The sequence below is a fragment of the Pomacea canaliculata genome, linkage group LG5 (genome assembly GCF_003073045.1).
Source record: "Pomacea canaliculata isolate SZHN2017 linkage group LG5, ASM307304v1, whole genome shotgun sequence".
Classification (NCBI taxonomy): Eukaryota; Metazoa; Mollusca; class Gastropoda; order Architaenioglossa; family Ampullariidae; genus Pomacea; species Pomacea canaliculata.
In genome coordinates, this window is record NC_037594.1 from 12,163,229 (window position 1) to 12,190,176 (window position 26,948).

Below are 26,948 nucleotides of genomic sequence, written 5' to 3' on the forward strand. Positions count from 1 at the left end.
CAGCCTGTGCTTGTAAGAAGTGGAGAAGCAATTTTAGGTGAGAAAAATACTGTCGAACTGATGCGCCATGTGGGATGAGCATCATGCAAACTAATGGTCTGTGAAAATGAGATTTAGAGTGGGTGGTGGTGTTGGAGACCTTTTTCCATTTTTTGCAGCTGAAGCTCCAATATTAAAGTAAGACAAAGACACAGTCACACGGACAGAAGGATGGAACATGCTACCTAAAGATGCTGAAGATGATGATGCAGGCCACGCAGAGCAGCACGGACAGGACGTAGCCAGAGATATAGACCAGCAGCACACTCAGGTTCTCCTGCAATTAGAATTTATTAGTTAATATATCATCACCTTAGTAGTCATCGCTACAACATGTCACTAACATCGTTTTCTTTGCCTTCATCACTGCCGCAAGAATCACTGTCCTGGTTTACTATTTACATATATATATATTTAGTGAATAAGACATCTTCGCATCTCTCTCTCTCAAGTCAGCACTCGCACGCACACACACATACACCGGTGTTGTCAGTCTAAGACTGGAAATAAGTTTCTCCAAAATTTCCCAGCATTGGCAGGGTAGCTCAGCACCAGACCTTTGACCCAGGCCTGAAGCATGTGAAACTCTTCTTTCAACGATAGCGGTAAATGCTGGAGATACTGAGCAAGCTTCGCCACCAGCATCTGTCAGCCTTCGTATGTGTGCTCACAACGATCGCATCTCACTTAAGCGCCTGCCTTCCCGATAAAAATGTCTGATCATGTCTGTAGACCAAAGAGAAAGCAAGTCCATCTAACACGAAGTGCTTCCGAAAATATCTTCACTAAAAAGCTGAACAGGAAGCTGAAACGAGAGAGCTGAAGATGTTTTCCATTGAGCTTAAAAAAAGTTGAAGAGCGTTAGCAGAAGCGACATCCCATGATTTACAAGATTTATTACACGAACGGAGAAGCTGAATGGTCAAGTAAACGAAGACAAATCTCTTGCAGGAAATGATGAAGGTAAACGTGTGTGCACGGACAACCCGAAGTCCACCAAATCGAGTTGCGAGAAATGCGGTCAAGGAAAACTCAATTCAAAAGGCCGAGCCATTCTGGATTAAGTGGAAGCATGCAAAATTTGGTGGAGGTCATTAGAATATGGCAGTGAGCACAATTCAGCCTGCATGGTGAGGGGAAGAGGAGACAGACGAAGGACAGACAATGACTTTGAGTGCGTCTGATCGCACATCATCGTCTGGCAAGTCCTTGGTGCACACTGGGACTTCTCGCTGGTAGGAGTCCCGACCGTCTGGACAGACTCGTCAATACTGACAACAGCAACGACTTACCTCCAACCGGCTTATGTTATTATTTATTTATTGAATAGGGAGGTGGAGATTTCATTTTCCACACCCTTCTTCTCATTTCTCTTCTCTATCAACTTTTTAGTCCTAAACTGATGTAAAGAACTCGTTTACTTCTTCATTCAGGGAGTCAATGAGCACTAGATACAGAACATCAACATAGGGTTTGAAGAAGGCGAGTGCAGGGAATAGAAAACGATTTTTCGGGAAAGCTGGAAGTTATGTTGCACGCCCTGCGCGTGGCTGAGGCCTGGCTTTTCGGATTGTTTTTAAAGCTAGGCTTTCAATGAAGTTTTTATTCCAAAAATCTTACCTCGTGTGTTGTGCAGGGCATGTAGTTGGTCCAGGTTCGGTTTGACAGCTTATTGACAAACCATGTGCCATCTGGCATGCATTTCTTTTCGGCGAATTCTGAAACCAAATATATGTGCACACGCACGCAAGCACAAGCACACACACACACATTCACACATTCACAATATTTCAACATAAATAATAGATAGATAATCACACTAGTAGAGGTCCACTCAGACCTGAAAAATATTTTACTTGAGACTTTAAAGTTATCGCATGTCAAAAAGTTCTTAAAAGCTCGTCCTTGCAGTTAGGGACTAAAATTTCCTGTGTAATGAAACCTGGACATCAATAGTCTACAGGATGTAAGAGAATTAGGATTACCAACTGCTTTGCTGTGGATCGAGCATAAAAAAAAGCGGAAAGAATGCACATGGTGTAATGTACCTTGTGCTGCCATCGTGGAAAGAAATCATCAAACATCTATAGAGAACAAGACAAATAACTAACTACATCCATAAACAGACACACTGTGTGATGCGGGGGTTGTCTTGGATGCTGGTCCCCTAATGGCTGCCTTCGGTGGCTTCCGGAGAAATATCTACCCGCATCAGAGGTTTCCTCCAAAGCCAGTCTTATCACATCAAGGAAGGCTGGTGACTCCGTGAACTCGATATCTACCAATGTCTCACGGTAGCCTTACTTTAACATCTTTTGATGTCTCTCATTTCTATATCAAATGAAAGAAATTTTATTCAATTCTGGAAGCTTGGCTTCATCGCAGAATCATGTCCACAAATCCCTGCATTACACCAATGAGGAGATAATCTCAGGAAGTCAGCCTCCACACAAACTCTCACAGACAAGCATTCTCTCTCCCAGACGAACAGACAGCTCATCAACCACCTTAAGGACCGTTTGTTCTTGACTGGCAGTGCATCTTATTCTCAAAGAAACATTGCCGTCGTCTAGTCTTGTAGATAATCTCCCCTGGCTTTGCTAACTAACCCTCAAGCGATCATTAAAAAAAAACAACAACCTCGGAAACTCGGAAGAAAAAACTTACAAAAAACTTAAGAACTTGGACATGGAACGGCACTAGACAAGTTTGCGTCAGGAGTTCTTCCAGAATTTATTCTTGATTTGCTGCTTTGAGACTCAACTCTGCAGGGAGCATTTTCTTTCGCCAGCCTTCGAATGACTAGCAGAACTGAAAAAAAAGAGAGAAAGAGGGAAAGGTGGGTCTCTAAATAGCAGTGAGTCTTTAGAAAAGCACTTGCGCGTGTCTTGCGAGTTCATCGTGGCACAAAACTCGTCTCTCATAAGCCACTCAGTCAGATACAGCACTGGGTTATCGGAAACAAGATGCTTTGCGAGTTAATCTACCATCGGGTCTCTTCCGCGGGGCTGCTGCTTCCAAGGATTCCCTTCCCCCCCAACGACTCCTTCCCCATTCCGAGTATGCGGAACCGAAATTTCCTCTGGGATATTACAGTCTGTCGACTTCGCTAAAAGAAGTCTTATCATATAAAACTCCGAAGATGGGTTCAGGTCCGTGGAGTGTTCTTAACACGAAGAACTAGTTGCACAATGAATGGCGGGTCGGTCTCGGAGGTGCCCGACAGGAGTGTCGGAGTCAATCTCTTTGAAAATCGGCGTCGCCATGGTGTCGCCTGGTGCCGGCTTCTAACCTGTCCACCAGGCCCCGCCGCTCAGGTGAAATGACTTTCAGAGGAATTTGACGGATGGCTGCTTAGACACTGCGCCAGGGAACGGCAGCACCGGAAGGAAGTCGCTCAAATTTCGCCACACGAGTGACGGGCCCTTGGTAGACCCCGGGCCGGTGACGTCGGAAGCAAACGAGACAGAGAGGAAACAAAGTGCTGACCTCTGTACTCGCCTTTCTTACACAATTTACTTTCAGGTCATTTGCTGGCCATGGCTGCGCATGCGTGGCGAGACAGGGTGAGTGAATGAATGTGTGACAGTGTTGAAATGTCTTGTATTGGTATCATGCCTGTGACTGTTTCTGGTATATATACACACACAGAAAATAACTTTAAGCTCATTTCTTGATCTTGAGGTTCCACATTACATATTTTCAGCAGCATATCGTACTGTTCACACACTTCTCACTTTGAAGTGTTTTATATGAGATAAAGCTTTGATCAGAGATGAAACATCAATTTTCAGTAGTTCGGTTGCTCCTTTTTCATTGTTTGTTATATCGTTTGATAAATGTTTCTCAATTAAAAGCAGGAACACAACACCGACACATTGGTCTGAATGTATTTTGTGTAAATAATATTGCATTTACATGGAGACAAATTTGGCAATTTTGAAAGAATGAAAAAGTGTACACAATGTTGATGTAGCTGATGCTGATCAAAGCAAGAGCCTACCGTCTCTGTTGAAGCCCTCGATGAAGTCGTAAGGACATCTTTGAAACGCACTTTGTCCTGCTGGAGTGAAGTCCCAACACAGCCAGTTGTCAAAGGTAGCATTGCAGTACAGAGAACCTGCACAAACAACCGTTACACCACACTTCAGCAAACCCAAGACATTGCATGTGTAAATCGCGAGACTTGACTTTGAACCTGCCAAACACAAATGTACTAAACTTGTCAAAAACATATTTCAAACACATTTGAAAATAACTCAACTTAAATTCTTTTAGTGTACACAAACAAAAAAGCACTTTAAACTATTACCGGTTTTCACACTTGAAAATGAAATAAAATACCCCACAAACCTTTTTTTTGTTTGATAAAGATAAATAATTAGGTAGCAGCGATAATAATCATATTCAGATGCAACACGTGGACATTCAAAACAGGTAAACATTTCTTTGAGTAAAAATTTAATTAAATAACCATTTGTAGTTTTCAGTATTTCTGGATTCATGTTTTTCGATATAAAGATCCCATTCTCCTCATTCCTAAAAATATGCTTTAGAAAAACGATTTCTGCTATCTGGAGGGCGCCACAAGGTGATGGAATATAAAGCAGGCGATAAGGGACATTTGTTGTGCATTTCTAAATGTGGCTGGGTCATGTGTACATGGGTGTTCTCTAGGCAAATGTGTTTGCCAAGATAATGCGGTCTTGTGCCGGGCTCCCAGAATGAGATTTTTTGTTTGGACATGCGCCCCATGCTCAGCTCGCTCTGCCCACGCAGCTCTGGTCGAGATAACCGTGAAGCAGCCATTTTGATTGACTTCTTAGTCCAACAAACAGCAGTTCAAACACAGATCCCGGCCGTTATCAAAACGCTGTCCCTGCCTACCCCCTCGTGAAGACGGTAGTCGCAAGGGAGGCCACCGTCTTGCAGATTAGCTCCCCTTCTATACTGATGGATTTCTCGGTCCGCGTAACAGTATGAGTACAGTGGCTGCAGATGTGATCTGATACCTTGAGGAAAGTTGAGATTCCCCTTTGGGTCGTAGACATCGCTTTCTTGTTTGTTCAGCTGAAGATCAGATAGGTTCTGGTGCAGGAGAGCTCCAGTCAAGATGGCTGATCGGCTATTTCCCCCACCTACTCCTATATACACTGGATCAGAAGGACCCTTGATTGAGATAATTATTGACCGTGAGGCACTCAAACATTTTAATTTATCTGTTTAATGTACTGTACATAGAAATCCTTTATTCACCTCAACTAGCTGCAAACAGATTTGACCGAACCCAGATGTTTGAAATTATCTTGACAATAGAAAGAAAGGAAAATGGACAGTTTCATCAAAAGCGATACAAACATAAAAGGAAGGATTTCACGAGAATGATATTTCAGTTTAATAGATCTTTATTTAAAAAAAATTTGCACCGCGGTAGGTTTGGAAATTTCAATGTTTTCCGTTTTACCCCACGTTTTATTACCCATTATCAATGTCTCAAAGTTTCACACACATATTGACCACATATGTCTCTGTTTCACATATATCAGCTACATTCCTGTTTCATGTACTTCTGGGTAAAATCTTTGGACACTTCAGATGAATTTCAAAATGACAAAGCGTGAAAAAGAATATTCCATATCGTCGATTTAAGCAGATTTTGTTTTTAGACTACTTCAAAAAATTTCCCAAGTTGAAAATCAAAAATCCTTTCTTGCTGTGAGAAAACTCGATTCGTCACTTTCAGTTATCAGGAAATAAGTGGTTATTTGAAAAGTCCCAGTCTGGACATTAAAATGAAAGCTCATGTGATGGGAGCGCAGCGCCTCTCGCAGTCCTCGACAGGTTGTCAGGGTTACGACTGCTTTGTCATCTCACATTCTAGCCGAGCTGTCTTGCATTTTCTGGCCTGTCGTAGGACCCCTTTCACACCGCCGGAAATCAAATAATAGCTCTATCCCATATCAGATATTCCGCACCAAGTCTGGGAGATTTCTATAACAGTAACATCTTCAGTTCTGGCACGTCGAGAGTTCTTTTTCTTTACACCGGAGCTCGAGTGGAGGTCAGAGGTCAGAGGGCTGACAACCCCAGTCAAGCTTAATTTTCTTATAGACGGTGAATACTAAATTTTATTATCGAAAGGCGCATTCTTCATCATATCTTTAGAAAAAAAAAACAGTTAACAAGTTTGTTATAAATCTTTTGTTTGGGGAAAAAAGATAATGTCCAGCTACAAATCCTCAGAGAAACAAAACAGATTAAATTAATTAAGGGGTCTGGAGAAGGAACTAGATAATGGACAAAGACTGGGTTATCAAAATTTGCAGCGAGATAGAGTCAGACAACCTTTCCTACAAAGTGTGAAAACGATAAAAATTATTTCCGTTTTCAAATAAATTTTTGTTTTGTTTTGTTTTGGGTTGGTTTTTTTTTTTTTTTTTAAGGTTGAAACTCTATAATTTGTTGTTCGCAGACTTTCGCTGCACAGTTAGAAAACATTTTAATACAGAAGAAAATTTGTCACATACATTTCCTAGCAACACAGAAGACTTTATCCAAGTGTTCGCAAATAAAGTATATTTAGGTGCAGTCAGTTTTGTACAGCTTATAAAAAGTGCGGGATGGATCGGAAACACTAGAAACAGAAAAGGATGGATCAAGCAATCTCCCAATGACTGATGACCACTGAAACAGAGGCTCCCCCTTATTTGCGGCAAACGGGTCGTGAGAAATGTAAGTACATAATGAAGGATTATGTGTCGGTAGTGCCCTAGAAGATGATCCTCCCATAATCGGTAACCTGTCACTCCAGAAAAAAACATTGGGTGCTCCTATTGCCAGTGTAAAGGAAACCAGTGTCACACAGCTGTATCATACCTGCTGCTGAACACCACTTCCATAATTATCGTCACGTGCATCATTGTTTCTAAAGGCCAAACGGCTCCAGCGATTATATTTCCATGAAATGCTTCAGTGCACTTAAGTCACACAAAACTTCAAGAAATTCGAGGGAGCGAGGTGATAACTCTGCGGTCCATTGCTTGCTAGCGGTTGTCTCCCTGCTTCGTTAATCAGAAAATTTATTCGTCTACAAGTCATTTGGCCGTCGTCTCGCCCGTCTTTTGGGAGTCGTTATTCCAAAGATATGTTTGTCTTCTGGGTTTCTCTGGCCAGTCCCAGAAAGTTTGATGGCGGGGTCGTGTGTTGACCTCAAGGCCTCCATTACTTACTTAGAAGTTAACGTGTCATTGAGCAGAACTAAAGACCAGGAAGGGGAGGGTCATTAGGGTAATCGACTTCACCTATCCTTCCTGAAGGACCGATGAGAGAGAACTTGTATCAGGAATGATGCCAGTCGTTAACTGCAGAGAACAGGTTAAAACCCGGAATTGCTGAATTTCTGATTTCGTTGACATATTCAAAGAGTGTATTTTCACAGAATAGAAAGTTAACGTGCAGACAAAATTAAAAATAAAAGGAAAAGATACAAATCCAACTTATTTTAAATCACTTCGTTCCGTTAATCTCACAAATACACAGGGTAAAGAGTTGGTGGGAAGGGACTGGGACCAAACTCCGACCTCTAACCTCATTAAAAAGCAACTTTCTTGTCAAGACTAGACTAGAAAGACATCTTTGAGCTGTAAGCTTCAAAAAATTAATCGGTCTGTGAGACTTAAAACGCGAAATACGTAAGAAACAAAATAATTTAAATAAGATTTAATAAAAACTTTAGTAGTTAATGTCCTGAGCTCTTTGATGAATTATTTATCGAATCAAAAGAATCTGATTCCTCCAGGGTTTTGTTGCGTGTGAATATATATTGTGCATGTAATTGCTTTGCACTTTCGTCCTCAAGTTTTATAGACATTCAAAGTTTCTCTTTAGCCAACGAGAACATAAAAACGTGTTTCACGAATCCCGATGCTATTTCCCATAATCAAAAATTCTCCACAAGACCGAACATTAAAAGATTTTTTTTTTTTAGGAACTGGGGCTTTCCTTCAAAATAAACTTATCAGGGTCGTAAGCTGATGAAGCGGACTACACAAACCTTACCTGAAACAGTCTAGCTTCAATAAATAAATAAATAAATGGTATTATTTTATATTTCCTTTGAAATTATTTTGTTCCAAATTTTATTGAAAAGCAAAAATATAATATTCATCTCTTACCATCATCTGGGTAGGGCTTGGACAGAATGTTTCTCTTGCATTCTTCAAAGGCTTTATAGTGAAACGCATGGCGACTCGGTGATTGTCGGAATGGTGTTCTAGTCACCTCTTGAGATCCGTTTAGCATCTGAGTGAAAAGAAACAGTTACGATCGTAAGTTCAGAGTAACTCATGTCAATACGTGAAGGACAGAGAAATGAATCAAACAAACAAGCAAGACATACATTGAAAGCAGCAAAAGTAATTTTACCTGTAGAGAATATTATTTCTGGTTTTTAAAAGACCACTGCATTTAATGTTCATTTACATTTTTATTTTAAAGTTTTATTGTCTTCATATTATAAAATTCTTTATACACATCATGGGAGGAGCATATTGCGGTGGATGGCACGATCACATTGGGATCAGTCCGCCTGGTTCTGTGACTGGACCCTCCTAAACCCCGTCACCCTTTTTTTTATTCTCTTCTGGAAAGTTCCACACCATCCTGAGAGCTCTGGTGCCCGCTAGACATATTACAAATGCGATCGTGACTGTCTTTCTGTCTGCCGAGCCTACCGCCACCAGCGGCGGAAATCAGAGTTAGGACGAGAAGGGGAGTCACTGCCACAGAGACGTGGACAGGCATGAGGTATGAGAGGTACTAGAGGCAGGATGCCAGGGGACAGAGCAGCAGCAGAACCAAAAAGATCAGTGAGCGACTAATGGCTTCTTTTAACGGCATCACGTGCAGGTCCTGTAGAAGCAGACAATGGGACTGACCGCGAGTGACCTCTTGTGGATTTGACCAGAACAGTTTGTGGTCTCCATGACCAACTGGGTCAGTATCTTCTCTAATTAAAAAAAATCTTTTTTTCTATATTTCTTGTGAAAGAGGTCTTTTGTATATCAGCAGCTGAGCGCCTTGTGTCCTATAATAAGTAATAGTAGTAAAGAAGAAGAAGGAAAGAACGATGGGATGGGGGAGGGGAAAGGTCAAAGCTTGTTGAGGTTCATCGCCTGTTGGTCGTCCTTCCTGCCAAAACAGCTTCTCGCACTTTACCTACATCCACAGACTATCGACCATATCTCTTCAGTCAGGCACGCCTGGTGCTGGTCCCAATGAAAAAACGGTTTTGAGTTCATCCGGGCTCTTCTGGTGCATCTTACCAACACTCTCGGGCATGCGCATTGCTACCTCACTGAGAGGTTCCTGTGTAGGGATCGGTCGGCAAACAGCAAACTTTCACGGACCAGCTCTCTATGAAGCTATGCTGCTTAACGAACAGAACCTGTTAGGGATCACATTTTAAATACATTTTAGATACATGTACAAAATAAAGGAAACCTTTGGAGCCTTTATTTATTTGTTTATTATTTCTTGTGTCCAGTGTCTCCAGACAGTAAAACCACTTGTATGTAAACGAAGTGGCGCCAAGATGTATGCTTGTCTGCTCTGAATTTCACAACGATAACTCATCACGAATGTAATGTTGTTTGAGCCCTTCCTTCCTCTTCTCTCTCGATTCTCTCCCCAAACCCACCTCCCAGCCTTCGTATTACATTATTTTGGAAAAATCTCTAGGGAAACTTATTTCTTTGCGAAAGGAAGAGTGAACAATGTCCTGAAAAAATAAAACCTGTCGCTTGGAACGCTAGTTCCTGTTCATCATGACCGCTACACGTGACCAACGAAGCGTGGAGAGTGTCGGCAAGGAGCATGAAGTCCTCCTGGTAATGGCTCTCGGGTGCCATGGCGCTCGCAATACCCGCACACAGCAAAACGCACGGGCAGGATCTGAGGGGCAAGGGAGCATCGTATCCTGCAGTCTGTCCATCAAAGTGTATTACATTGTTTCCAGAGTATGTAACGAAAGCACTTTTCATGAGGAAGCTCCATAGCTGTCCCAAGGTTATAGGAACCTACCCCGGATGTAAACTTTGAGCCATGTACATTACAGTTGGTTCGATTCTGAGTAATTGGCACCAAGAAGATCGTCCATACAAGGGTCAGTGTCAAAACCTGTCTCAAGGAAAATGATTTAAAGGCATGGAGACTAAGTATAGCTTGATGAGACAGTTTAATAATACGTTTGTTTAACAAGAAAGACAAAATTCTTTTGGAAACTATAAGCCGCTAAGTCAGGCCTATTGGGTGAATTTTCATCACATATCGTTTTGGTGACTTGAACGTTCAATACTTCGATTGGCCAAGTTTTCGGGTCCTGTAGTGGGTGATTATTTCCCCTCTTGGCTTCCCATATAAGACTCACAGTTAGTCGAAAAGTATGACTGTCATCACTGAGAACTCTGTCGAAAACCAGTCACGAAAAACACGAGCAGCATTCTGGCTTAGCCCACAATCTTGACAATGTTGTTCACCAAACCATATTCTAAGAGGTGAGACAATGGCCAAACATAATCTCCTCTCAATGCATACAAGGGGCCAAAGGCAAACAGAAGACAAAGGAAGAGCATGCTCCTACAAAATGTTCAGGAAATCGTTTCACAAGTGGCTGCAGAAAGGCCAGCAAGTAGTCTCTGGAGTCCTAAGGACCCGCCAATCAGTCCATTAATTGCGAGATGTCCAGACGACAGCTGGGCTGAGTGGTGCTGTAGTCTTGTCTTTCCTTTAATAATTTCATGAAAACAACATTTGCAAAAGAATTTTACGACTTTTCTTGCCGTCTGCAAGACGGGTCTCCTCAGAACCGTCTGCTGGGACCTTTAGCCCCTCATTGTGATGACACTAACCAGAAGATTTGTAATGTGCATGCAATATCTTTTATACAGGAACCAAAAGCCCACACGGCTTATATTTTAAACTAGAAATTACTCTTACGAATTGCATCTTAATTTGAAAATGTTAAACATACAGCCTCGTAAGCTTACCACAAATACCCATAATTTATTAAAGAAAGAGGATGGGATATTGTTCTCGTGGGATGTTTGTGTCCTTTAACCATCTTGTTTCTCGTTCGAATAAAAGCTTCAAAAATTCAGAGACAGCAATGTTCTCCAACATGTAATTCACATGTTGATCAGTTTATAATTTCAAGTTATGTTCCCAGTGACTATTTTAAACAACCCGAAAGACGGAAGAATTAGAAAAATACTCACGAAAGACATGACATGCAATGGTCTCGGTATCTACAAGATACTCATCTGTTCCATACATCCATTGTACGTGTCTCTCACATAACAATGTGACATAGTGTTCTTTCCTGGAGTATGACCGACAGCCAAGTGCTGACATATTCTTTTAAAATGGGAATACAGCCTGCTGTGAGTTGTTACAGTTATATACAACCTGCTGATAGCTGTTATAGTGACACAGGGTTGGACAAGGGTGTACTTGTCAGTGACGGAAAGGCCCGAGAGGCTGGTTCAGACAAGATGGTGCCGAGGGACACGAAAGGAAAAAAGCAAAAGGAAGGAACAAGAGAGGAAAAGCAAAAAAATAAGATAAAAATAAAAAATAAATAAATAAACAAAAAGAAGAAACAGAGAAGTTACTTAGGCATACGAAAAGACGGCACAAGCTGAGTGAGTGAGTGATGGGCATGATCTCCGACGCTGACAATAAGACTTGTGGCCTTTGAAGATAAGAATATTGACACTTATCTTCAGCACCTGTTTGCACGACTCACAACTAATGCAACTCGGACTACATGACAGCCTGGTCCATTCCTGTCAGCATGGTGGCTGTCCATTACAAGTGGCGCTAAGCATGGCGGTTGTAACACAATGGCTAAATTCCGAGGAAAACTGTTCTAAGGCAATGTCTTTAGCACTGAGAGAGCACGAGAAGGGGTCACGGCAGGTTAAGGACGATCAAGGTGGCGGTGAGTATAGCAGTTACCATGTTGACACGGGGTCATAAAGAGACGCCAACTGACATAAAGAGAGAAGGTCATACAGGGAACGGGGAGTCACGGCGGTCACAAAAGGGCATGAAAGGAGGGAGATAGGGTCAGGAAGGGACGTGAAGGTATAAACAGACGGTAAACAAAAGAGATAACGAGACTATACGATGACATGAAAGGTTATGTTGTTTACAAGGACGCTGGGGACATGATTGCACACAGAGAGACAAGGGAGACTGGGATAGAAAGATAGACGGGGATCATGAAGATACTCAGGGACATGAGCTAAGTATTGGACATTTATCGACAGTGGAACTTGAAGAAAGTGGGAATATCTAAGGATGTGGAGACATGAGGAATGCTGGAAACAAAGTAATACTGGGACATGAAGACAGTGGACATCATGAAACACAGATACCTAAAGGGTTGTGGGTGATGAATGGATACAAGAAATAAACAGTGCATACCATGAGACACAGATACACGTAGAGACATGGAGCACGCCAGGAGGTGGGGTGGGAGGAATGAATGAATACTAGATACGGTGGCAATAAAAAAGCACAGAGCACAGTGAGCATGGAGGAACAGGAGAAACTTTTTTTAAGGCCAAAGTTTTCTCTCCTGAAATCCTGACGCTGTCCTCCGTTGCGTAAACGATCGTGTTCTGTTTAGTGTCTGCGGTAATTCCGATGGCGCTCCTGGGTCATGTCCGGAAGTCAGAAAGTTGTCGGCCTTCGAGGTGCGAGCGCCATTACTTTCTGGAAGCTACGATCGCGGAGCAGGGCGCCAAGGAAAACGGGGATGCATAGAGATGGCAATCAATCAGAAGGGAATTAGAAACCAGGCGAGATATTTCAATAACCCGACCCGCCACCAGCACCTTAACTGGCAGTACAGAGGCGGGAAGGGGTGGACATCAATAATCTATTGTCTACTCACCCACCCACCAACTACCACTTCTCTCTTCACTCTCTCCCCCTTCGCCTCTCTCCTCTTCCCTCTTTTATCTGTTGATCTGTTTCTTGCGTTCAAAACTTTGTGTGTGCGTGTGTGAGTGTGTGCGTGGGCGCGCCTGTCATTGTTTCGATCACTTTCTGTCTTCTGCCAACATCCAGGATCTTCACTCACTGAAGCGGAAGGATCATTGATCTTCAAGATGGGGCTCGGTGTGAGGGAGCTGCCCGGGCTCCCACAGGCTCATCAACAACCGACATCCTCGCCTTCTTGCGTCAAACGCTTTGTCAATGTCCGAAGCTTGCTCTAAACTCTTCCTCGCACCACCCGCCCATCCGTCATTCCTCAATCATTCCAGCCGGCGAGAGACCATCCGCGAGACCATACACACACAAACATGCATCATGCACTCGTGCGCGCGCATACACCCGCCGTACAACACCCGTACCCACCACAGACCCTTCTCTCGCTCTCAACCTTATCTCATATTTTGTCATCTTTACTTTCCTTCGTTTCTTCCACCTTTCTCCATCCTATCTTCCAATAATTCCATTCTTCGTGGTACCAGCGCAAAAAACAAGTTAAAACCACGAAATCATCGTTAAGTTATTTTTCCTGCGCACTCGTCTCCAACTGATGATAGGGCTACTTATAGTTTGCCATTATCTGCGAGGCTGGTTGTATCCTAAGCGTACGTGTCGAGAGGTTAAAGCCCTTCCCCTCAAATGATTTATTTCAGTCGCCGAGACACGGTCATTATTTTTACCTGCGGCAGAAACAGAGAGTCATAAAACTTGTTAAAAATAACTCATGTTTTGATCATGGTAGTCGTTGAGCGGATGTGATAGAAGATGTAAAATTTCAGCTAGTGACACACACACACACACACACACACACACACAAATTCACATGCACGCACGCACGAGCAGTCACAGGCACATAGAGAGTAAAAAACATTCAGTGGGGTCTTGTTTCCTCATTATAAAATATTTGAGAATTTACTCCAGGATATACCTGTAATCAGTCTGTGCCATGAAGAAACTAGTGATTGGGTACAGGGTCACAACAGGGGTCAGGTACAGACAACATGACCTCACGCAACAGTTCAGGCGCTCGCCATGCCGAGCTTTCTGTTTTCAGAGCAGGTAGCTGTATCTTTGCGATTAAAAACAAAATTACTGACATACTAGCAGAAGGACACCCACCCCAATCCACTCAGTGTATTAAGTCAAGCAAAGAAATTGTTTAACAAGACAGAAGAAAACTGAAAACAAACTTCGCCTTCTGCTTTGTCACAGTTATCTACAACGACAGGAAGTCGCTGTTGTGAACTCTGTTATTTAGTCTCTCTGCGCCACCAAGCGGCCAAGGAGCTAATTACTGGGCTATTTTCTGGCATGAATTATGGGTTTTCTTCACACAGACTACTTTCACTAGTTGACAAGTTTAAACACTACTGTTCGCGGCCATAAAGAGTAGTCTTTTCCTGTTCAGTGATCGGCGAAATAAAATCGTCTTGACGGACGACAATGAAATGAATCTGAAAACTGCTTTTGTGTTTGCAGAAGAGTTAAATGTCCGCCACACTTTTTTTCCAATGAGATTGCGCTCTTGCGACAGTTTTTAGCAGAAAATGACAGTTACTTGTAGAGAATTTTTGTACCAGCATGATTTAAATAGAGGAGAACAGGAAAAATGAAACCAGCGTTGGGAGGAGGATAAAGAGGGAGAGACGATGGGTAGGTTGGGGGAAAAATGTTCAAAAAGTCATTTACATCTGGGGAGGGGACATGGCGTGCCGCTAATTCTCGACTTTTCCTGTTTGGTCACGTGATCTTATCGACGGTATCGAGACGATACAAGACTTGTCTTTCTTTTTGATTGTTGCTGATGACAAGCTTTTAGCTCTCAAGCCCCCCTACCACCACGATCCGACATCAGCAATCACTGTTGGAAGATTTGCTTTGACAATCAACAGCTACCCGATCCTGACCCTATCAGCTATGTGACACGGGTACTTGCTGACAACTATATGAGTCTGTTCCTAGAAGGGGGAAACACTAGAAACTCCCGCCATTGTTGTTTGGCATTTTACCCTGAAATATTTAGAAATCTTTCGCACGCACTGACATCTGACGCAAGAGCCGTCAACATTACACAGTAGACATAAAAGTGTATCAAGCCATAACTAATCACCTTTAAAGGCCAATAAAGTTTAAATACTGGTGTCAACAAAATGTTTTCGTAACCGTTAAACTCCACTACTCTTGGTGCCGAGGGAGGTAACTCTATTTAACACATCAGAAGGCTGATTAAAACAAATCGGCTAAAAGCAGTCTTGATACTTTATTGCCGCCAATACAAAAAAAAAAAAAAAAAAAAAAAAAAGAAAAAAAGTACAAACTTTTAATCTCTTTAAATCGTGTGGTTCAACGGGGGAAAAAGAAAGAAGTTTTACTTCCCTCCCCGCACACACACACACTCCTCCCAGTGGGCGTCGGAGGGTAACATCAGGAGACAGCAGGACTTGGCCGTCAAACCATTTCAACCCATTCCGTTGGATGAGTGGTGCGATGGGCTATCTGGTGACAGTGACCACCAGGATGTAATGGGGGCTGGGGACAGCTTATTTCCTTCCCCATGCTCACCTCCGTGTGATGTGGATCTGGTGCAACCCAAACAATGCCTTTGTTGGCCTAAGGACCGAGGTCGTTTCCTTTTCTCCGCCTCGTTTATCCACAGTAAGCGTTCAGAAAGCTCCTGCGAGACAGAGGGATTCTTCTCCATTTCGACAGACAACCAGTCTGTGCCCGCATGCATCGTGTCAGGCTTACGTTTATTTGCATCTTAAATTTCAGTTTCAAGATTGAAATTCTAACAGACTCTTTTGTTTCTAAAAATTGTATTTGTGAAAATAATTTTGCCTGCATATTTTTGTGTCTTGATTTGTAAAAATTTTCGGTTTTATAGGCAATGAGTTTTTTTGCTAATGTCCATTTATGTTCATCTATAAATGGCAAATAACAAACACCAAAGGAGAGATAACGGATAAAATATTGGGGTTTTTAAAGAAAAAGGGGAAAGAGTTGCAAAGCTACGAGTTTTATTCTGGTCCAAAGCCGAACAGATCGACTCACGACTCAGGGAATATTTTACTGTAAGCACAACACTTAAAGAACGAAGTGGAACTCACAAAAACATTTGAAAATATTTTTAGTATATACTTAGCTATAAAGTTTGCATCGGAAATAATTACAAAATCGTCTCATATTTGACTAGACGTGTAAGTTGATCGTATTCTACAACCATTACAGAATATATACATAAACTACTAGACTTAATAAAAAAAAATAAAGTTCACTTTTAAACATGATCCAAAAGAACTCTGACATCCTCCAAAGCAGAGGAAAGTTTAACATCTTTTTTCACCAATAATTGCGAAGAAGACATACCACAGTTCAACAGATGAGAGAAGTGCTTGAGTATTTGGCTTGTCATTCTCCGTGTGTGTCCGGTGGTATTGTCACTAATGGTCACATAAGGATTCCGTTGCAAATACCTTCGAAACCTGTAATCCCCTCGCTGGGCTATTCTTGCTAATTACTTGCACAAAGTTAAAACTTACGGCAATTAGCTTTACTTTATATTTTCTCCTCGGGCCAAGAAAAAGGCTAAAAATAAGAATATCTTGTCCTGTCCAGACAAAGAGGATGAATTCCATTGACGGAGGTTTTTCCTGTTAACGATTTTTCTTTTTAGTGTTCAAGAGCGTTAACAGGGTTCAGCAAACTATTTTCAACAAAGATGTTTCTCGCAGAGTTTAAGATTGGAAGATAAATGCGAACGAAATGGAGTGGGAGTTGACGAGAAGGACGGCCGCTCGGCAAGGAGCAAAGTGAGAAATTAAAAAAAAAAAAAAAAGGAAAAAATGAGGGAGGAAAAAACGAATTAAAACGGCATACAAATGCCGCATAAAATAGAAATAGAGATGGAAGAGGGAATGAGACAAAAAGAAGAAAAAAACTCAAGAAAGTAACAAGTAAATGAATGGGCATAGACAGGTTTTGAAAATAAAGCAGGTTTCAAATAACTCAGGAAAGGTGAGCAAAACAAGACAAAAAAAAAAAAAAACAAAAACAAAAAACAAACAAGCAAAATTCAAGTCTACTTCTTATGTAAAAGACTGATCGGTACTTTATTGAAATATATTATATCTTAAGACCTTTACCATCCAGAGTAGTTGTGAATGACTTTGTTACCTTCTGAGGCTTTGTTACCCTGACACAGATTATGATCATTGAAACACTGAGCTTACTGCAAGTATTAGTCTACTCAGTTGTTCATCAGCAAGTCAAGTATATTGTAAATCACTATTACTATATTAATATGGCTGCTTAGGGAGGCTACAGTTGTGTCAACTTCGAAAGGATTCTCAAGTCACTTTAAATGTCACCTCCATCTAAACGGATAAATAAAATATTCCAAAAGTTTCACTAACACCTCAAAGGATACATCATTATACCCAGACATCCTCTAATCTTTAATAATAATGATTTAAGGTGAAAATACTGTATTTGGTAAGAAAGCTAGCATTTCCAATAAGCCGGCTGTTAAATTACAATAAATATATTTTAGTCCAGTGAATATTGTGCTTGCGCTTAATAATTCTTTCCTAAAATGGAAAATGTTAAAAGGTTTCTTGGGATTTATTGTCGTCTTTCCGTGTTAAAGGGAAGTTTTGCCATACTGGAATATTTCAAGCTTTCAATTTTTTTTTTCTCCCATTGGAGGAGTCTTTTCGATTCATTGTGACTCCGTGTAATCTGCGAAGCCCGAATAAATTGGTTGGGAACTGGGAAACCTTAATCTCTCGGAAGGATCAGTTATATGTTTGGTTTGTTTCTACTTGCACACGTGAATAATAGGACGTTTGCTAATTGAAATCGATCGAACATATAAATTTTCCTCTATATTTTCACGCCAGAAAAAAATGCAGAAAACCGTTAAGATTTTTTTTTTTTTTTGTCAGCGCATTTGCAAAGGTGAGTCAATGCTAAATAAACTCCTGATGGCATGCTGGCTGTGGTGGTCTCTGGTGGTCGTGCATAAGTCGCTGGGTGAAGGTTTGCACAAAGTGGAGAGCAGAGCAGACGGTAAATTCTCCTGACACTTGACATAGAGTGACTGGTAATCGATTTTCGATCAGCATCCCGACTCAGGGCGTTGTCGAGGGTTGATTGCTACCCGTGGACAAAAGAAAGCAACTCCTGACTGCATGGTAACCAATGGGACGGACCACTCAAACGCATTTTCACGTGCACACTCAGTGAGGTGACACTCAAAACCTCACATACATTAAAAACACACGGAATCAACATTTACAACGGCAATCTCTTGCTTAAAAAAAAAAACGCTTTAAAATTGGGTCTTAGTATATACTTTGTGTCAACTCTATTTAAATATTAAAATACATTAAATTTAATTTATATTAAGAGTATAAAATGTAATAAAAATATACAATTATAATAAAAATTGAATTAATTTAGGAAGATGACCATGTGGTCGAAACCCGTTGATTTGGTTGAAGAAAGAACCAATAGTAATCGACGTTATAGGTTTGACTGGGACACTTCATTTTTTGTTTCGAAAACCATGAAAGTACAGAATATACTTCACAGAATGTACAGAATATACTTCACAGAATGTACAGAATATACTTCACACAAAGTACAGATCATACTTCACACACAACTGGTCTCCTGAGCCTAAGGGCAGTGGTCGGCATCTTTGTTTGCGGATGCCTGCATTTTCAGCAACGCTTCTCTCCCCTACCGTATATCAAAGAAGAGTAATTTCCCTTTGTCCCCCACCGGAACTGAGGTGATAAATAAGTCTGACGATGACGACGAGCCTGTGGATCAGTTAACCACCGCCGTGCACCGGGGACTGGCCCGGTGGACTTTAGGTCGCACCTCCAAGCATATCCCTTAAGAAGCTCAATTACCAAAGTGGATATCTTTGCGGCAAAGACAGACTAAAGGGCTAACATTTGTCTGGCCTGCTTTGTGTGGACATCAACTAGCAGCAACCTCTGCCTCCTGAGACCACCGCTGTATCCTAATATGTCTTGGTGTACAGCAAAGATGCGGCCTTCGGTGGACATCACAGGAACAAACAATGAATGAAAAAGAAATTTGTACTAGAAACACCTAGTGGATAAAAATAACTGTCAAGATTTTAAAAGAATAAAAATGAAGATTTATTATTAAACACCTCAATATACAAGTATACTTATACTTTGGGTTCACGGGGTTGTATTTTTGTCTGTTTTGTTTTTGTTTGCTTTCTATTTTCTGTATGGGAATCATACATTTGTACAACGCTACTTTACTGTACAATTTTTTGTTTTGTCTCTATTTTTAAAATTATTTGTTCCATTTTTCTAGCATTTCCCTTTGTTCTTTGCCATTTTACTTACTTGAAACTTACAAAAATACAATATTGTTATTGTTATTATTAATAAGGAAGATACACAGAAATCTAGCCACCATCAGGCGGTCAAAAATTCTTGCTTCATGTCATTGGCCATGACACCCTACCACCGACAGTCGTCCAGGTGTGTGTGGAAGGAGGAGGTAGTCATGGTCAGCAAAAAGAAAGACTGGACTGCAAACATCAAAGAGTCGACAGACGGGGGACCTACTCTCAAGTACTCAAGATCGGCCCCGATGGGCCCCTACCCGCTGCTGCGTCTCGTCGACTAGGACTAGTGGGTCGGCCCCAAGGGAGCTCTGCCTTGCTCCGAGTGCGGCCGGTGCCAGTGGTGGTGGTGATGATGATGATGATGATGATGAGGATGATGATGATGATGAGGAGGAGGAGGATGAGGAGGAGGAGGATTCCTCTGTAACAAACGGGCTGCTTGGTGACAGTATATCGTTGCCCCTACAGTCTGGAAATCCTATTCCCTTTGTCTGCTTGATGTCCCCCCTTTAGACGAGCTCACGCGCAACCTATTTTTTTCTGCCTACATATTTCTGTGAGTGAGCGGGTCTTTATGGAATTAATAGAAATAAAAACTAAATATAAATAGTCAAAAAAGTTTGAAAAATATAAATTCTGTATGTTATCATCATCATCATCATCATCATCATCATTTCATGCTGCTCAACCGAGAATCAAGATATAACAATTTTCTGCGTGAGGGTGCCGATCGTGACCTGAGAACAGACACCATCATGTAACCCGTTAGTTCCTGTTTGGGGTCACGTGGCACAGACTGCAGAAGATTGCCAGGAGATGGTGGTCTTGCCAGCTTGCATGCTGCACGTCACTAAGGGTCAAATGCCGCGAGACGGGTGACCCCAACTGCTGACACCAAGATGGATCGTTGAGATTGCTTTTTTCTTGGATGCCAAAGGTTGCAAACAGTAGAATAACTGAAGGCGCTGCCTCCTCTGTTTAATCGTTGATGATGAAGCTGCAGAGGAAACCTGACACGCATGCTAGAGCTTCCAGCGACACTTTGAATTATTGAGTGCCATGATCCATATGTTATCAGGCTCTGCATGCCAATCTGTTAGAACTATCTTGTAGAAACATTGAAATATTAGTAGAATATCATCTGGACTTATAACTACAGCCAGTTTTGTTCAGAATTATATTGACATTAAACCGATTCTTTTTTGGACTTTCATCCTTTATTAGTCAGCGCCTTTGAGTCGTTTTGTTTGCTGCCTGCCAACATTGTGTTTACAAGTATACTTATTAATGTTCTTGTGATGCTCGTAATCATTGTAGGAAACAGTTGGAACTTTCTGCCCATCCATCTCTTTGACTCTGATCCCGTCTTCCTGCCGCCGAAGGACGTCAAGTGGACGCCAGACAGCCCGACAGAGATGTGATCACTGTAGTCTGTAGTGTAGGGCGCGCTCAAAGACCCCATAATCACCGGACTTGCTCTTTAATGGTCCCCCAGTCGCTGGGGCTCACCTCAGTGGACTAACTACACTTTGACCACGGATCGCAAAATTTAATCCTAACTGCTCCTCTGACGGCCATCGTCTGAGGAATTCCCACCGTCAGCAACCCGCCACCTAAAACTTCAGGGTATGTATGGGGACTATTTGCATAATAAAGCAGCGTTTCTTCTCTGTGCAAACAAAAGATTTTGTTCGACAACGGCACTACTGGGATATAAAGCAAATTTGGTTTAATCATCATCACTATCATAAGAAGATGCAAGAGACGAAACAAATACGAACTAGACGCAGGGGACGGCGACAGGGGATAACTCTGGATTGAGAGGGCAACTCTTACTCCATAATACTGAGACAAAGTACAAGACAGTTATGTTCTCTGTACAGACAACTCAAGTGTCAGGCAGTCTTACTCGTGGGGGAGAAGTGTCCTCAGGCGCGTGCGGTAAGTCGTGCATCTATTGGACAATTGTCCATTCACGCAGACTGCAGGCATTCAAGTCAAGGGAGGAGTCTAGCCGTCCTCCGTGTTTCTTCCGTGCAGCCGTGCTTCTATTTTATTTTCTAAATTGTATTTTGCTGATCAAACACGCGATGTAAGACCATAAGTACAAACACCAGCGCATTCACCCCGTGGACACGCGCACAAGTCCTGCACGTGCATAAACAGGAGGTCATCGATGTCCCGACCTTTGTTTCACGTGCCAGCGGCCTTTTTCCAGCTTAATCAGAAAGTGTGTTTATCTAAAGGGGAAACATCAGCAAAATAACAGCACTAGTCTCCTGAGATTCGATACTTATTATAATTACATTTTTTCAGAATATTTTTTTCCAACGATGCAAAACAACTTTAATAAATGCAGTATCACGCAACAACATGACTGTATAAAAATAAGACTGTCCCAGGTGTAGCAAAGTAGGTTTCATCTAATCGAAGATGGCTGTTGACATCAGGCAATGAAACAAGATGTCGCAATCATATCGACGGGAAAACACACACATGCACATAACATATATAAAAGGACAAATAAACAAACAACACGGGAATATAGGATCAGACCGATATGTAGGCATCCACATCTATAAGATATATATATACATTTATATGTAAATACTTTGTAATAATAATAAATAGGTATAAACAAACACCTATACAGAGGCAGATAAGTAGACAATGGCACACATCTACATCCCTCTGTTAAAGTGGCCAACGACCACGAGGCAGAAAACAGCTTTAATAGCTCGCAAGCTCCACAAATCTCGATCGCAAGAGCTAAGCACTCCAACCTAAAATACTGATTAACCACAAAATTATCATTAAGAAAGCTAAGGTCTGATATCTGCAAAGTCGCGACCAGCTTGGCTTACACTAAGTTGACCTCAAGCTTTCAAGAAATTCAAATGTGAGGACCTCCTTATAGGTGTGTATAGGAGTGGTCCTCTGCCCCGATATTTGCAAGACGGTTTTTCTCGGTGGTAAGGGGGAGACTCATCACTGAAGTTCTTATTGGAATCTAGCCTAAACTATCATTGCTGCAGAAGTATTGTGCACTACATGCGTTTGAATAAGTAACAGCTAATAGCCCTGTATTATTTTCTGCATTACGAAGGCTGTATCATCATAAACCTGTCGCCCGCAGCCTCAGCGCACTTTTTTCGTAAACAGCGAAATTTTTATGGGCGAGGGTTGAGTGCAGGGCAGGGCATCCCTTCCTCTACTCCTCTACCCACAATCCACTTTGCTGATTTTTTTTCCAGTTCAGAAACACAACTTTGATGTCGTCCTGTGGGCCCCTAAAGTCATTTCTGCTTTGCACCATTCGTCTTGGGACTGGGTTTTTGTGTAATGTTCCTCTGCATGTTTTTGTATTCAGTTCAAAACATCTAATATATGAAACCTGTTTTAATTTTTAGCATAGTTATTGTGGAAATCTAATATTTCAAAACCATACATCATGCAGACAGAAACAAATAGTAGGAATGAACGTTAGAGGCAGTTTGAAGGTACACTAGAGTGCATGTTCTTTTTTCTAAAGATCGGTAAAGTTCGGTGTGAGGTAATATTTCCATAAATCTGGGAAACTAACCCTTATCGTTCTCGAGAAACAGGTCTACAAACATATCCATGTACAAAAATAGTTCAAACTCGTGAAACATTTTTTAGTCCATAGGTACGCTTAATGAACATATAGTCCCAGCTCTCCCATTGGCTGAGGCGTTGACCACGTAAACGTATCTAAGTACAATGCTGACGACAGTGTTGTTGATATTTATCTGCGCATGGTGATGTTCGTAGGGGTGTTTGTCGAGACCGAAAGCAGCACAACGAATAACAGACTGAAGGAAAGGTGAGGTGGATGAGAATATCCTTCTCATCCACGAGCATGACCTCGCGATCACCGCCCATCTCGCAGACGACAAAGGGTGTTAGAGGGAGGAGGCGTGATACATCCTCCCTCCTTACAGCCTGGTCCATCGCAGTTCTTACACTTATCTCCTCCACCTGTCGACAGGCAGCAATAAACTAGACAAAAAATCCACAGCAAAACATGCCAGCGGTCGAAAGTGGTCTAACCGATACACTTCTAACTGGCTCCAAGGGATCACCTGCATATGTTCTGTCTTGGCCCCTAAACTTAATCCCACCGTTCTTTCTTCTTTTTTGTATTTTTTCCCCAGAAAATCTAGCTTCTCGATACGAAAGCGCCGCAGGAAACGGAGGAAGATACTTGCCACTAATACAGAATCGATTTCGCCTCCTGGCGGATCCTTCTAGAAAGTGCTCAACAAGGTCCAGGCTGGGGGGCGTCCGTAATCGACCTTACGTCTGAGTCGTCAGACGGGGTCGTCGCCGTCATCTCTGCGGACGTTAAAAAGAAATTCCTTCTCGCGGACACTGGCTGTGGTCTGCCCCAAGCCATTTTGCGGGGATTTCAAAGGTATTTTGTCATTACAGTTTAGTCGTTTTGCGATTAGCGGCGACTCAGGTAAGTGATGGTGGTAATCCTTTGTCTGACGGGGATGTTGATCAGTCCATTAACTCAGCATTATTCGTGGCTGCTGTTCTTAAAGGGTCTCAGGGGCAGGGAAAGATTTCATCCGAGACCTGGATTCCTGGAGATAATGATCTGGTGTGGAGCGTGCTGATATTGTCGAACAGGAGCTGAGTGTGATGACAAGGCATTGGTGGAGTCCGCTTTGTAGGGAATGTGATTTCATCGACTGTCATGATGCATCCCGACACGCCATCAACCACAAATACATGAAAGCAAATATCCACATTCCAAGGCAGATTTATGATAAGAATGATATCCTTTTAATCATTTAATCAGTAAAAAAAAGAGTTAGAGCACACAACAGGACAGGACAACAGATAATATTTTAACATGCTTTTCGTTTCAATAATGTTAAAATCTCTAAAAAGAAAAAATCGTAAATACAATGAAATGAGTTCAAGGCACATAAGCAGTGTCCCTTATTTCTGGCTTGTTCACAGCACAAACCGTGAAAACTGTCAATCACTGCTTGCCTGCCTGGTGCCAAATGATGCCTGTGCTAATGAATTAATTTCAGGCTAAAAGACCAGACTTTGAATTTGCCAAAAATATCAGGTTCTGCAATTTCGTGTCATTGTCATGAAACTCTGTTCCTCTTACAAGGTACAAATCGGTGTTTAACATGTTACATTCTGTGCGATATCGCTTGTTATTTCTATCTTTATTACAAAACAAGACCATGCTTGGAGTAACTTTTCAATGTGACAATTATCTTTATTTTCGTACCTTTCCACAGCTGTCTTGCTACACCAACAACTTTCGCAAACCAAGTATTTGTGTAGATAGGCTCCATAGCCCTAATGTGTCTCTCTGTGAGTATTTGGCCAAGCCAAACTTCATAAGCACCACTGCAGTTGACATTGAAAGTTTCCCCTGGAAGAAACCTGAAACTTTTCCCTTCTCGGTCGGAAGGAGTATTCCCCACAGGCACCTCCCTACGGCTTGAACCGTTTAAATTGCGTTAATTTATGCAGCTCTGTGATCGGCCATCGCCTGGAAATCCCACGAACGTGGTCCACAATTCGATTCCGCTGTCTGATGGAATTAGAATAAGAAAAAAACTGAAGGAAAAGTAGCAGAAAAAGAAACAGCTTTTGAACCGATTACTGAATGACAAAGTGTGCCCCAGGGGTTTCCGTTTCCAATAAAGACTGCAAAGCTTTATGGGTGTAACGAGGGACAATACACGGTGGTTAGCGGGCAAGCTATGTCCAGAGACGCCTTGCCAGTCCTGTGAAGCCATGTGAGAAGTCGATGGCAGGTTCGTGTTACGGGTGGGACAGAATGTAACGGATTTTTTTAATAGTATTACATTTGTTTAGTTGCTCCATATGTAACAGTAATGATATTGAAGTGAATGGTTACTCCTGGGGTATGTTGCTGTGTTCCGAGTAGGCTAGAATGTCAAGGTCTTTGTCCATTGGCCGTTCACGCTTCACTAGCTACGACTGAATGGAATACTGAGCTGCAGACAATATGCAAATATAAATTTCCATTGGCTGTCTTCTGGGGTCGTTTTAAAGGGTTTATGAATAGTTTGATTGTTTGTGAAATACTTCGATGTCGCCTTTGGCATTGACATTATCAAAGCACATCCACACTGCTTTCCTACAGTTGGATGTAGCTGACTCACAGCATCATCGTCATCTGTCAACTTGTAGCCACGTAGGAAACATTTTGAACACTTAATTCAATTTCTAAAGCACATCAAAAATTCGAACCCTATGACTTTATTAAGTAATACATTTCTCTCTATGAAAAGAACGATTGGAAACCGGCAATTGTAGCTGCTGTCAAAGTGAAGATTAAAAATTAAGTTTGTGTAGATGTTATTTAAAGCAGAAACCTCAAAACCTTTTCATGTTTTCACTGGTTGATTAGGAATTAAAAATGGAATATTTCTAAATAGTACTTGGCGAGATGCCTTTGAAATGCAATGCTTATACATAACATCAATTACTTTTCTTTTTCCTACCTCCATTTTAAGTGAACAATTGAAAAATTAAAGTTAAATTTCCTGGTGGATTTCTTTTAATATTTGCATTAAGTTCTGAAAAATGCCCATTTAGTTTAAATATTGATGTTATATGACATCAAAGGCAGCAGTTGGCAGGTATTTTAGTTCTGTTTAACCTGTCTACCCTGTGTTAGGCTAGTCTCATGATATTCTGCTGTAAGCTGTGTGAGCAGAATTGTGTGGCTAATATTTGCAAAACACTTGAAAAATGTACGCTCCTACAAGAAGACATGCAAAATAATAATTTGGGTTTGTGCTTTTAAATCAGAGATAAAGTCTGTCTAGTTGCCAGTGACAACGGCTTCTCAAACTTCCTTCGTAGACATCCTTTTGAGATGAGAACCTACATCAACGATAAGAGTTGAGAACACACACCTACATTAGTTCCCCTTCCACACACAAAGCAGAAACCAAGGTGTTACATAGAGAAAACTGATATTTGTGTACACAGTGTACCCCGATACAGACTGTGAGAAAGAAGACAGAATTGAGGAAAGAATAGAGCAGGATGAAAAGGTTCAGTACATTCTTTTCCCCTTAAGGGATATTAGGAATACAAAAAGTTGGACACAAAAGGGTTCACAAATAAAATAGCCATCGTGAGCTATAGAAAGTGTTAAAAAGAAAACTTTATCAAAACTTAAAGACGATTATTTATAACTACAAATATTCCGCCTAACAGCAAGCTGGCAACGGTAAATAAAGCCAGCAAGGTGGGTGAGAAATAATTGTTTAACGCCAAGCCAGCAACTAAGGTTATATCATGGCAAGCCAGCCAACCTTGTAAACAGATGTTACATTAAGAGAATTACAGAGTGCCCGAGACGAGAACTGAACCCAGGACATCCACCCCTCACGGTACTGGTGACAGGCGCTGAGTCTCG

General features: G+C 41.6%; 1 protein-coding gene across 3 annotated transcripts in view; it reads right to left on the minus strand.

Moving 5' to 3' along the window:
- Positions 1-26,948, minus strand: part of LOC112563878 (calcitonin gene-related peptide type 1 receptor-like) — a 74,724-nt gene that overhangs the window by 20,549 nt on the left and 27,227 nt on the right. For all 3 annotated transcript variants that reach the window (XM_025238297.1, XM_025238299.1, XM_025238298.1), the window contains exons 2-5: positions 8,214-8,340; positions 4,043-4,159; positions 1,660-1,757; positions 225-316 (exon numbers count right to left, since the gene is read on the minus strand). In XM_025238297.1, coding sequence (XP_025094082.1) covers positions 225-316; positions 1,660-1,757; positions 4,043-4,159; positions 8,214-8,340 — 434 coding nt within the window. The remainder of the gene's footprint in view (positions 1-224; positions 317-1,659; positions 1,758-4,042; positions 4,160-8,213; positions 8,341-26,948) is intronic.